A 14,431-nucleotide genomic window follows, 5' to 3' on the forward strand; every position below is an offset into this window, starting at 1 on the left:
AATTAAAATCTGCTTGCCTCTTTAATTAGTTAATTTACTATAATATATTCTTGTGTTAATTGATTATGCGTAAGCTATCATGTCTAATGTATGCTATTTATAAACTAGGGAAAAGGAAGTAAAATGGCCCTCCACTATGGGAAATAGAATAATGTGTTCTTCATTTGAATTTGGTTCCACATATGCCTTTATCGACACTGTTAGTGGATCGGCTTAGTTTTTCCCCTCAACTATGAGAAATAAAACAAATCTACCTTTCGTTTGAATTTGGTTCCAGATCATATGCCCTTACCATTAGTGGACTGGGTCAGATTTGCCCCTCAAAACTAACGGAGTTGATCACCTTTTTCCAACTTAACATATTTTTGAATATATGTAACTTTATACAAGTAGTGGTTAATATAGATTTACATGATTTTAAATAAGTAAATTTTATCAAAGTTAAAAGGAAAAATTAATGCCGGAAATCAAATGGAACATAAATAAAATCTATCCTCTGACACTACTCCATCATTTATTTGATTTTGAATGAAGGAGATAGATTCAGTTTAATTAAGACGAAGAATCGATGCAGCCGTCGACACGTTGTCATGTGTCCAGTACTCATGCATGTACGTATTACGTACTATATAGATTATTGAGCAATTAATGTCAAAACTCATTAATCATCCTTTAATTAATTTATTATAAGATGACCATAAAAAATAATATCATACTTTAATACTGAGCATTCAAGGAAACAACTTACCCTAAATTCCTACTTAAGATGAGTCCAAAGCAACAAATTAAGCCAGTTGGCTATGTTGGGTTGACTCAAATTTTCTAAAAAATAAGTAGCCATCTAGCCCTAATTAATTAGTCATGCTCAATGTTTGTCAATATTTCTATTTTTTAATCATAAAATCCGGAAAAAAAAAAAACGACATTAAATTAAATGCCCTACAATGTTTGTCAACCCTTTAGGCTTTAGCACTATCAATTAATAGACTATTTTATGTGTTATTTTATAATGCTATAACAAAAATATACAAAATAGGAAGGACTTTAAGTATCCAAAGACGCATATAACGATTTTTTTCTATTTTCTTGGATGAAAATTACAACTTATATATCTGTTGTTTACATGGAGTGAAGATCACTAATTGGTTTTTTTCTTTTATTTGATCATTTTGTTACTAGCTATAGTTAAAGTAAAATTATATATACATGCATGGGATCAAAATATGTACAACATTCTCAACGGAGAGAATCTACAACTTAATTCAGGATGATTCAGGGGAGCAACTTACTAATAATACTAACATAAATAATAATATGAAACAAATAAACAAGTGAAAAGCAACAATTGCCAGTTGGCTGAAGGCATGGCTAAACCACTTTAAAGAAGTCAATAAGCTACACTTCCTAATTTAAGATTTTTGTTGCTATTCTAGATCTTTGATTATCTCATGGTATTACTAAAGATTAGTTAATTGATAGTGCTATTAGGTGTCCAGATTTGACTCGTTATAAAGTCAAACAGAGATTTAATGTGGCTAGAGTAGACTTTGAGAAGTTAGAGCTAGCGTTAAGTAAATGCAATTAAGAAGAAAAAATGTACAATATTTTTGCTATATTTAAAATAGATACACAGTTAAAACTTTCTATAACGTCATCGTTTGTCTTATATTCTAAGATATAACATAATATGAAAAAAATGGTTCCAAGAAAAACTTGATTGGTGTAGTTAAAACATTATTATAGAGGAAGATTGTTATACAGTGATCTGGTTGTATATATGTAAAAGAATTATTCACAGACTCCTGATCTCATTAATGTCATTGCTTACGAACTAAATATGTGTTACCTAGTCGTCATTTGAAAGTGTTGAAAAAAATCTACCCTTAACTAGCTCATATTTAGGATCATGCTGTTGCATAGTTGACCTTGAACTCGATCTTTCTTCTGTTAATTCCCTGTTGGATGGGTGGTATACTTAATTTTTAGGTCTAATTAGCATAACTTACGAGTTGACTTCCCATTAATTCATTGCCATTTGGTGTTTTAAAGAGGCGTTTGAGACTTATTAGTTATTTTATTACCCTAGATAAGAATAAAAAGGTTGCGTTTATTTATTGAAGATATATTAAATCTGTTTTTATTTTATTCATATTGACAATACTACGTCTTTGCTTCAGGGTTTGTCCCAAACAAATTCTTTCCACTAGTAAATAATTTTATTTTGTAAATTTGAATACTAGATGCGTAATTAAGACGATTTGTTTTCTCGACATCTAAAATTGTGTAATTTATTTTATGTCAGAGCTAATAAATATAAAATTCAAATAAATAATAAGTAAATGAAATATTTTATTAGAGAAAATATTATTTTACACGTTGTTATAAATACGATTATTTTACACGTTGTTATAAATACGATTAGTTGGGTGATATGCACGATAAAAGCTAGCGGTAGCGTTCACTGCTCAGTGGTGATGATTATGAGGTGATGGCTAGCGATAGTATTGACAGTTGCCACGACGACTATGGCGATTGAGCAATGTTGACCAATAGTGATGATAGTATGAATTAATTTTTTCACAAGGCCATTATTTTCAATAAAAAGATCATGTTAAGTGGAGATTTAAAGAACTATAGATTTGTATTGTCTCAACCATCTATACCACAATGAACTTAATTAATTAATTATTCGTATTCGACGCCTACGCCAAACAAAATTATCTAGCTTTACCAATTAAAAATGTATGTACGAAATGCATTCAGTGATTTGATGTATTCATTGTTTGCGAGTAAATTTTTACTCGATAATTACATCAACAAATGCCCATCTCCTAATTTTTAACATTTTTTTGCACAGATTGACCTTCAAAGGCGTTGGTCTTTAATTTTTTCCCCTCAAATTGCTGGTCTTTAAATTTTGTCCTGCTTAAAAAAATGGCCGAAAATACGCGAGGTTACGGTTTTGAACCCTCGCCGAAAAAAAAAAAAAAAAAACACAAGGCAAGGCTTCGTGAAAATTCTGCCTTAAGGCAGAAGTTTGCCTTGCGAAGTTTTGCAATTTCGCAAGGCAGTTTTTTTTTTTCACTCTGCTGGAATTCTACAAAAGTTAGGCTTTGCCCGAATAAGCCTAATTTTGCTACGAAATTTAATCTTGCGAATTTTATTTTTTTGACTGAGCCGGGATTCGAACCCAAAAATTCGAAATATTTTAGGCGAAGTCTTAGAAACTTAAAGACCACTAATTTGAGGGGAAGAAAATTAAAGACCACCCCCGAATAGGACAATCGTGCAAATTGCCCAATTTCTAACAAGGTATAAATGGCTGTGCTATGTTTGGCCCAAACTCTATGCTGGAAATCCAATTGTGCTTCTTTTCTACCTCATATGTAAAAGGGAAAATTACGTCATAATTTGTTATTAAGGGCATAGTGCTATTTATGAGAATTTCTCTATAAAAGTTTAGAAACATCCAATTGTACGCTTCAATAGTTGTAATTGTAAGTTCTATAGTAATTCTACCTATACAAGACACATTTAGTAGGGTTATGGCCCTTTTCTATCAATGGGCTTTAGGACTCAAAGCACCAAATTTGAGTCGTCCATCAGCCCATTAATGTAATGTCAATGGGCTTGAGAACTCAAAGAACTAATTTAACCAGGCATCATCCTGCTTGAAACTGCCGTTATAGCAGTAGTAAGCTCCCGTTTGGTAAGATATGGTTGAAGTTGAAATTTCAAACTTGAAAATTTGAGCTTTTGAAGTTGTGAGTTTTGAAACTTGAAGTTGTGTTTGGACATGCATTTTACTTGAAAATAATTTGATGTTTTGTAAGTGGAAGTGAAATTTCTCCCGCAAGTTGGTTTGAGCTTGTTTTTGGAACTTGAAAATATTTTGAAGATAAATTTTTAAAAAAATTTGATCAAATTATGGCCAAACAAATATTTGAAATATTAAATCTGATCCAAAATCTATGGTCAAAAGCTAGCTAAGTAACTTGAGGATGAAACCTGATCATTTCTTAAACATTAAAGTATGTCTATTGTTCTAATAAATACATAAATTTTCACTAGTAGTCCATTTTTTTTTTTTGAGATAACTATTTAATAAATGTCCTCTTTTTATTTCTCTTGTAATTTACAGATCTTTTAGATCACGGTCTAAAAATCTTTTTTTAGCAAACTAAAAATCGTATAAGAATACTTAGACTACAGTCTAAGTTTTGTAGACGTTAGATGATAGGTTAATGTTTTGTTAGTCTCAAGAGCTATATTTTCACAACTTTGAAAAATAGTGACAAAATTTAAATGATGGCCAAAAAAGAGATATTTGTGTAAATCATCCAAATAAATATTTTAAGGATCGGATGTTCTTAGAGTTATATTTTGTGGGTATCATTGACCAAAAGCTCTAATCAAATAACACAGAGACTGAACTAGGAATATAAATTAATAATTTGAAGGACAAAAACCAATGAATTGCTTTTTATCCAAACCATGGAGCTATAAAGTTGAAGTCAGAAGGCAGAGGATTAGAACCCTTAGTGAAATAAAAACCATCAGCCTTCATCATATAATTGCAATACTCATTCTTGAAATAAAAACCTTCGGGCAATTCGCTGGGGGTGGTCTTTAATTTTTGTCCCTCAAATTGGTGGTCTTTAATTTTTGTCCCTCAAATTGGTGGTCTTTAACTTTTGCCCTTCGCTAAAAATCACTTGGTTTTGGGTTCGAATCCCCACTCAGTCAAAAATTTTAAAAAAATTCGCAAGGCAGAATTTTGCAAATTCTGCCTTGCGATTTTATTTTTTACTGAGTTGAGGTTCGAACCCACAACCTCGGCGTATTAGGCGAAGGGAAAAATTTAAAGACCACTAATTTGAAGGGCAAAAATTAAAGACCACCCCAAATGAAGGGTAATCCGCGCAAAAAAAAAAAATGAAAACCATCCCCTCACTTTATAGGAGGAGTGCTTTCGTATTGGAATCTGAATATTATGGCATCTGAATATTATGGCAATCTAATAGAGATGTGGTTAGAAAGGGGAAGTAATTAATTCTCTCCTTTTTAGGAATTTGTAAATAAATTTGGGATAAAATTGATAAGGACAAAAGAACATATCTATATAGTATAATATTACCTAATACCCATATTTTAAAGGGCTTTTAACATATTTAAGTGGTTTAGGGTAGAGGATTGCACCATTGTCTACTAAGTTTCGTGAGCCACTGGCCCTCGAGGATTACTCGGTTATCAAAAAGAAAGTCGATGTAGAGGAAAGTAAACTCGAATTTGTAACATTTTGGGATTACATTCTCTCTTTTTAAGAGAGACGCTACCTGCTAAAACTATTACTCCTACTGAAATTTTGGAGCGTGTTTGTTAATTATCTTTAAATGTAAGAGACATGCTAATTTCCCAAAAGCTTCATGTTCATTTCTCTCTTGGTTTGGTATACTGAAAAAATACTACCTTGTATATTGAATATTGTTCGAGGCTTGTAACTTTCATCATACGTGCAATATTGACTGTCTTATTGGCTGATATTTTTTGTCTCCTCAATTTGTGTACTTATGAAAAATATAGTCAAACTAGCTGATCATCTCAAGCAAAACGTAAAAGATAAATTGATTCGTACTTGAGCTAATATTATTGATACAAAGTGCACTTAACCTATTTCTTGAGTTGGTTGAAGATATTTATGTGTGTGCGCGTGTGTGTATGTTTATTAAAAGTTTTTGCATATGATGAAACCGATTTAATCTTTTTACTAACCAAGCTAGGTAAACAATCTGAAAGGAACTAGATTAAGAAACTTTTGGTGTGACTCTGCAGCTATCTCCCTCAAGATTCAAGACTCTGAAATAATGGTCTATCTTGGATGATGAGAACCTTTACACGATAAGGGAAGGGTGACAACACAGAAACAAAAGAACAGATTAATGTATATACAATTTAAAATCCTAGTTTAGCACTGCAGTAATGATGCAATATGGATACTATACTCATCTTGCTAATAAAGATTATTAGAAAACCAAAACAGATTGAAAACCGAAATTTGTAATGTTTATAAAGGTTTTGGACCGCTCCACCTATTGCCTTAAGGTTTTAGGTTAAGTGTTCAGATTGCTATGCAAGTAAAACAGACTATAACATTTAGGGTGAGTTCCTATACGAAAAATGGCTATACAAGGGGTCACTAAATAGATGTTTTTACATTTATGTTCATGTAGAAAAAAAAAAAAAAAAAAAAAAAAAGGACTTAATGGTACTAATTTTAGACACTTCTTAGTTCTATACAGGTAATTCAGGGACAGGCTGAGGCTTCATGCAACTTGAAATTCTATAGACAATCTGTGTCATGTTTGGTCTTGCTTCAGAATTTTCAATCAAAGCTGAGTTAGCCACATCAACCAAAACCCTTAGCTGTTCTATATCTACATTACCATTGAGTTCTGGCTCCAACATACCAATTAGCACATCCATATTCTCATTATTCCTGCATTCCTCAGTCCATTCGGCAAGTGTCATCGAGCCCTGCACTGACTTGAGCCCTGTAATGAGCTCGAGAAGTAACACTCCAAAGCTATAAACATCACTTTTTGGTGACACTAGCCCCGTGTTAAGGTAATAGGTGTCAACATAACCGAGTGAACCTTTTACTTTAGTAGGAGTACTTGCGCTTACAACATCATTGCCTAACTTGCATAGCCCGAAATCAGCAAGCTTGGCATGATCGTCGTCAATTAACAGAATGTTTGATGACTTGATATCTCTGTGTATGACAGGAGGATCGGCTACTGAGTGGAGATAGTCAAGAGCACGAGCGACGTCTAATGCAATGTTTAGACGATTAGACCATGATAGGATACCAGAGGATTGACCATTGTATGTGTGTATCCTCTCAAAGAGGCTTTTGTTTGGAACATACTCCAAAAGTAGCAATTGTTCTCCTGCTTTATATTATAAATGGAGCTGAATTTGAGTCAGATATAAAGCACTATGTATATATTATGGTATAAGAAAAGAACATAATTGGGACAAAAGGAAGAGGACAGCAAAAAGATCCTGATGAGTAGCTTTTATTTCTACTTCTCCAACATATACTCGTCTATTCTTCAATAAAGAGCCAATAGAAGCCCTTTCTCATTTTGGACAAAAAACCTCTTTGATTCTTTCTTGGGATTTTCTTGGTGAATATGAAGTGTTACATATAGTAATTACTATGGTATAAGAAAAGGACATAATTGGGACACAAGGAAGAGGACAACAAAAGGATCCTGATGAGTTTTATTCTTAGTTCACAACAAATACTCGTCTCTTCTTCGTATAAAAATTCCCTTTGATGTTTTTCTTTTGGTTTTTTCTTGCTGAATATTCTTTCTACTCCACCCCCAACCCATAGTTGAAGTAGTCTTCCTTGGTATTATCTACACTAAAGACAATTTTCAATCATCTGAACAGATATCTAATGTTAAATTTTGGGTCAAAACATGGTTCTGATCCATTATCTAATGGAGAAATAGTTAACAAGACCTCTATGATTTCGTCTGGTAATTGCCCCAGACTGGTCGAGGGGCAGGTTGTTTGTCTCCTTGTATGGTTTTGGGAAATCTTTATCTCATGAGCTAGGTTTTGGGGTTGATAGGCCCTAGATTCATTTTCTTAACATGGTATCAACGTAGGCGGAGGTCCTGGGTTCGAGTTTCACCACTTCTTATAGTCCAAAAGAATTTTCACATACTTGATCCGTAAAAAAAGAATTAGGCCGGCATGTAATGGGCAATTTTGAAGACATAATCAAGTAAATAAAGATATACTCTGCCTAACAGTTTAAACTTTTAGATGGGATAAGTCAGACGCTTCAAAATCTTCCCCTTGCAGGCCTGGAAAATTCTGATGGAAAACATCATTAATGTCGTGAACATTGTGAACTAGATCATTTTCATGCAGCTTAATCCTCATGCCAACAAGAAAAATGTTGAATTTTATCATCCACAAAACTATTCCAAAAATGTTTACTGTTTAAGTTGTTTCCCTTAACTGTGGAGAGGGAGTGAGTTGGAGAATAGAAAACAGCTGAAAACATACTGCATTATATACTCCATACATGTTTCTTAATGCTCAGTATCAAATACCATATCCATAAAAATAGGCCAAAGAGAGAGTTCTAATTTCATCTCATATGATATTTCTTTCTGGTCTTTGATAAGAACATGTTAAACGGAGCTGTATGGCCAATGAGTCTTCTTTATCTTCACTAATAATATGGAAGTATTTATAAACTTGTGGAACATAGGAGTTTGAAGATGATTACCTTTTTCCAAGCAAAATCCCATTAACCCAACCAAGTTTGGATGTGATATCCTAAGCAAGACAGAGACTTCATCCAAGAACATCTTTGTTTTGCCACCTCTTTCCTCCATGACTCGCTTCACCGCGCCTAGTTTTCCATCTCCAAGCTCAGCCAGATAAACATATGAAGTTGCTCCCACGCCAATCCGAATCTTGAAGTCTTTGGTTGCCATCTTCAACTCTTCTAGTGCATAAGTTCTTATAGTAGCATTAGAATCAATACTGTCCACAGACTTTTCATCAACTTGATTTTCTTCATCTGGTTTGGTTTTCGAGAGCTGCTTATTGCCTTTACAATATAGATAAATGCCTAACTTCTTTAAGATAATTGTGAGAATGATAACAAGAGCTATTGCACCAGCAATCCAATAACTTCTGGGATTGGATTTGGAGAATCCAAGGAACCCCATGTTGGGATCGTGTTCAATCAAGAACTATAGTTCTAGAATTTAATGAATCATATATTTCTTTTTGGCATGTATTTGGTTCTTTCTTTTGTTTTAGATTATTGTGCTTGGATGATAACAAATATTATTGAATTTGGCTACATAATGACAATGATAAGGACTGAAAGCAACCAAGTATTGTCTTATTCTTGTGAATAAATATTTGCACTAGGGTCTCACTTATGTCTTTTAAATTGACCTCTCAAAGACAGATTAGAAATGAAAACAAGAAAGACTTATTTTTTTAAGTTGATCAACTTTGTGATTTTTCCCAGTCTAACAGTGACTAGAAGATTAAAAAAAAAAAAATGTAAAATTTCAATCTACTTTGTTTCTATCTCAGATTAGTTATTGTCAGTTAGATGAATCATCTTCATCCATTCTGATCCATTCAAGTTCTTCAATATTCATAGGATTCTTCGTAAATAAACTATTTCTTTCAATTGTTGTTGACATGCATGCCGTTTCTCGTTGATTCTATCTCAGGACCAGCTAACTTTGCAAAGCTCACATCGGTGAACTTTAATGGCTATATTAGAAAAATGATACTAGTTCATTTTATAACAATCAATTACTAGGTAGTTTAAAGACAGGTTCTGGCATGGTTGATTGGGACAAAATTGCAACTGAGAAAGGGTAGAATGAGTTCAAAACTGCTTAATTAGAAAGACTCTGTGTCCTTTGCTAGGACATTGAACAAGTGGCTTATTTTTTTGATGCTTTTTAGATACCTGACCAAGTATGTAGTAAGAAACTTCTTTTCAGATCCTTTGTGGAAGTACCATTCGCCACCATAACATGGATTGACAATGGCTAAAATCTCAAATTGTATTGATAAGAACTGAACTCTATTACATTCACTAATAGCAGAACTTTTCAACTCTGAACTAATAAAGGAAATACTGCATATGAATAGTATCAACTCTTTGTTCATCCGTTATGATTTATGAACAATTGAGCAACACATGTAATTTTTGTTTATAAGGCGGAACTTGTGGTCAATTGATCAGGTTGATTGTTTCTGGCCAATTGAAATGTTTTGAACTCCCGTCTCATCGGCAAAATTAATGTATGCCCATAATTTATGCCCAATGGGCAACGAAAATTGTGCCAATGAATTTTCGTAAATGGAGATTATTTTCTTAAAGATATTAAAGCAAGCAGGGCCGAAGTACGTCATTCTTGTAAATCAACCCAAAAATGGTTGTGGGATTTCTAAACTAACATTGAAGTTCTTAATTGCTGGAAAGCCCTCTAGTCGAATTTAATTATGTATTGTGGAATTAGACTCTCAGGTATTGATTAAACTCATTAAGGAAATGAAAATACACTGTTGTTGCAACCATATTTTAAATGACTGTAGGTTCCTACTAGATGCACTGGGTAGTCTGATAGAAATTGAAGATGAAGACACTGTATTTGGGAATTTTCTCTGTGTAATTTATTCATCAGTCTATACATCTATTTATATACAATGCTATGTAATAGAAACAAGAAGGAAATGGACAAAACTAATTACACTTGTCCTATTCTAATTTGTCCAATATGTAACAAACTTTGATTCTTTCACGTGTTGGTCACATGACCAGATTTGGATCTGTTATAATTTTAATCTAATGGTGGAGAATTAATCTATCAAGTGTGTGTGTTGTGTGGCTGAGACGAATCCAGCTGGCTGATCATTTTTGTTTCTTGTTTCAGTCAAAGTAAGAGTTGAATCTCTTATTTTCAAAGCAACACCAACACACACATCCGTCTTCTTCACTTCTCTCTCTCTTTACCCTTGTGTTTGCAAGTCGTCTTCTTCATTGCTCTTTCTCTTTTCCTTTGTGTTTTCATGGGGGTTCTGTACTCCAACATCCCCCCTCAAGTTGGAGGGGAGAGTCATGACCCCCAACTTGTTCAAAATCGCTCTGTGAGAAACCCCAGAAAGAGGCTTAGTAAATAGATCTGCAAGTTGATCTTTAGATGGAACAAATGAAAGAGTAATCAGACCGGATTGGAATTGTTGGCGCACAAAATGACAGTCCAATTCGACATGTTTGGTGCGTTCGTGGAAGACCGGATTACGGGCTATATGGATGGCAGCTTGGCTATCTGAGTGGAGCGGAATGGGGAGTGAAATCGGAGCAGAAAGGTCCTCAAGAAGACGAATTAACCATGTAAGCTCAGCAGTAACACGACGCATGGACCGATATTCCGCCTCCGCGGAATACAAAGAGATCGAGATTTGTTTCTTCGATTTCCAGGGGATCGGAGCACCGCCAAGGGTAATGAAAAACCCACTAACCGATTTGCGAGAATCTTTACACGATGCCCAGTCCGCATCGCAAAAAGCCAGTAAAGAAAAAGATGGATCGGAAGATAGTAAGATGCCTTGACCTGGATCGGAGCTCAGGTACTGTAAAACTCATAAAGCAGTGGAAAAATGTGACAAACAAGGTCGCTGCATGTATTGACTGAGAGCAAGAACGGCAAAGGACAGATCTGGGCGAGTATTGGTCAAATAATTCAACTTTCCGACCAAGTGACGATAAAGCGTGGGGTTATCCATGCGAGGACTGTCATCTGCTCGAAGTTTGGAAGAGGGATCCAATGGAGAGCCAACCTTAGGCAAATGAGAGACATCGAATTCGAGAAGCAGATCTGAGGTAAACTTTCTTTGATTCACAATAAAACCATGCTCTTCTCGTAAAATTTCCATGCCAAGAAAATAGTGAATTTCGCCCAAGTTCTTAACTTTAAACTCTGTATTGAGAAAACATTTGATATTCTCGAGTTCACTCAAATCATCCCCTGTTAGGAGAATATCGTCGACATAAACTGCTAGGATGGAAATTAGTGGCCCATTTTGCTTAAAAAACAGAGAATAGTCGTTTAAGGAAGAGGAATAACCTTTGAAACTCAATGCTCCTGCAAGCCGAGCATACCATTGTCGTGAAGCTTGCTTTAAACCATATAGAGATTTTCTTAGAAGACAGACATGATTAGGACTAGGAGGTATCATTCCTGCTGGAAATTTCATAAAAACCTCTTCTTGGAGGTCACCATGCAAAAACGCATTATTGACATCTAGTTGTGAAACAGACCACTTCTTCTTAGCTGCAATGGTAAGTAAGCACCGGATAGTGGTCATTTTCACAACAGGTGAAAATGTTTCTCCATAGTCTATACCCTCTCTTTGGATATCCCCCCTCACTACAAGCCTTGCCTTAAGTCTCTCAATACTGCCATCTGAGAGGTGCTTTACCTTGTAAACCCATTTGCAAGGTAAAGCTCTCTTCCCCTTAGGCAACATCACAACTTCCCAGGTCTGATTGTTTTCCAAGGCCTGAATTTCTGAGTTCATGGCCTCTCTCCAGCCTGGGTGTTGGGAAGCCTGGCTGTAGCAACTAGGTTCAGTAATATTAGAAAGGGAATGGAGTAGTTGCTGATTGTTAATAGATAAGGAAGAGAAAGCATAACTCCTAGGCTTATGAGGGTGATCAAAGCAAGTTTTCCCCAGGTCAGTGAAGATCACACTATTGCAAATGTAGTCCTTTAGATAAACAGGTTCATGAGAGATCCTGCTAGACCTTCTTGGTGGATTTGTTATAGGAACAGATATAGAAGGAGAAATTGGTGGGGTAGGAGAACCTGGGTAAGTAGGCTCAAATTGTGGTAATAGAGGCTGGTCTGTAGAATTCATTTGGTGAGGAGAACCTAGTGGCAGATGAGAGAGTGTAGAATCAGAACTTCTCCAATGATCAGAAGTAGTATGGTGAGGTTCTGAGGGTGTAACTTGGTGAAAAGGATCATTAACTGGTGGTGTTGATTGAATCTGAAATGGAAAATCAGAATGATCATCTAAGGAAGAAGGGGAATTGAGGAAAATAGGTGTGTGTGAGTTATCAGATGAGTTGAAAGGAAAGTGTGATTCATGAAATCTCACATCTCTGGATACAAACACTTTCTTTGTATCAAGGGACAGCAGTTTATATCCTTTCTGTTGTAAAGGATATCCTAGTAAGACACATGCAGTGGCTTTTTTATCAAACTTGTTCCTTCCTTGTGCCAAGGTGGAAGCATAGCACAAACACCCAAAATTCCTCAAATGATCATAGGTAGGTTTTTGTCTAAACAGTACTTCATAAGGTGTTTGCCCGCCGAGCACACTAGATGGCGAATCGATTAATGATGTGTGTAGCAGTCAGAATAGACTCTCCCCAGTAGGACATAGGCAATTTGGATTGGATCATCAATCCTCTAGCAATCTCTAAGAGGTGTCTATGCTTCCTCTCAACAATTCCATTTTGTTGAGGGGTAGCTACACAAGGCAGTTGATGCAGAATCCCTTGTGAGGCTAGAAAAGCTGATTCTTGTGTGCCTTTTCCCAACTCCAAAGCATTATCAGACCTGATCATTTTAACTCTCACATTGAATTGTCTCTCTACCATAGATAGAAAGCTCTTTAAGACAGGAAAAACATTACTCTTAGTGCTTAGTAAGAATGTCCATGTTCCTCTACTGAAATCATCTACTATGGTGAGAAAGAACCTGAATCCATTGTAAGTATTACACTTGTAGGGTCCCCAAGTGTCTATATGGATGAGATCAAAAATGTGTGTGGACTTTATGCTACTCGTAGGAAAAGGTTGTCTAGTTTGTTTAGCTCTAGGACAGACATCACAAATAAAATCGAAATTGAAATCACAAGGAAGAAAACTTAAATGTTTCATTCTTTAGAAAATGGAAGGTGTCCCACCTTACATGCCAAAGCTTTACATTAGGAACGAGCATTAACATGTATGCTTGGATTAGAAGTAAACCGATTGTGAAATGGAATTTCTTCCTTTTGGAATTGAAAATACATCAATGGAATTGAAAATACTTCTAGATTTGGCACTATTAGGCTCCACGATAGATAGAGTCCCTCTCTAACTTCACCAAAAGCTTGAGGACTCTTCATTGAAAGGTCCTGCAACAAACATCCAGCAGTTGTGAATAGGACATCATATTGAAACTGGACACAAAATTTGTGGACTGACAGGAGATTATACTTAAAATCTGGCACAAGAAGCACATCAGTTATGACATGACCTGGTAAGATAGAGACACTCCCTATGTGAGTCACACTTACCTTGAAAGAATTAGGCAAATTGATATTCAAAGGCATAGGGAGAGGAATTAAAAATAGGAAAGAATTGGGATCAAAACACATGTGTTACAAGCTCTGAATCAATGATCCAAGTATTTTGTTTAAGGCTAGTGAACACAGAACTTGAGTATTTAAGAATGGTACCGACCACTTTGCATTTGCATTGATTCCTATCTTTCCTGCTTGTGTCAATTTACTTTGCTTGTACATTTGCATCATTTCTGCAATCTGTTCCTTGCTAAATTGCTCTTGAAAATTGCCATCATTGACTCCAAAATCTTGTCCTTCCATGTTTTCCTCTGCCTCATGAGTTAAACTTGCATTTGCTTTAATGCGGGGGTGATAGTTCTGGGATTAGTGAACTCAAATGTAGGAAATCCATGCGATCTGTAGCAATCATCATGCACATGTCTGTTTTTCCACAATATGTGCAAGATACATTTGGATCATATTTCTTCTTGCCTCTAAATTTGTTCGTGGCTTGCGGATCCTACGA

General features: G+C 35.2%; 1 protein-coding gene across 1 annotated transcript; it reads right to left on the reverse strand.

The window, feature by feature from the left end:
- Nucleotides 1-6,129: 6,129 nt before the first annotated feature.
- LOC132069347 (probable receptor-like protein kinase At1g49730) lies at nt 6,130-8,891 on the reverse strand. Its single transcript, XM_059462720.1, has 2 exons — nt 8,315-8,891; nt 6,130-6,950 (listed from the first exon to the last, which is right to left on the reverse strand). Exons 1-2 carry the CDS (start codon nt 8,760-8,762, stop codon nt 6,292-6,294), a joined length of 1,107 nt encoding a protein of 368 aa, XP_059318703.1. The 5' UTR covers nt 8,763-8,891; the 3' UTR covers nt 6,130-6,291.
- Between the last annotated feature and the right edge of the window lie 5,540 nt (nt 8,892-14,431).

The sequence above is a fragment of the Lycium ferocissimum genome, chromosome 9, assembly GCF_029784015.1.
Source record: "Lycium ferocissimum isolate CSIRO_LF1 chromosome 9, AGI_CSIRO_Lferr_CH_V1, whole genome shotgun sequence".
Taxonomy (NCBI): Eukaryota; Viridiplantae; Streptophyta; class Magnoliopsida; order Solanales; family Solanaceae; genus Lycium; species Lycium ferocissimum.

What these genes read in the sequence shown, in the direction of transcription:
- LOC132069347 (XM_059462720.1), bottom strand. Translation starts at nt 8,762, where the DNA reads ATGGGGTTCCTTGGATTCTCCAAATCCAATCCCAGAAGTTATTGGATT. An exon ending in GGGATTTTGCTTGGAAAAAG is followed by an intron (nt 6,951 to 8,314) that starts GTAATCATCTTC and finishes AATATAAAGCAG; the next exon opens with GAGAACAATTGCTACTTTTG.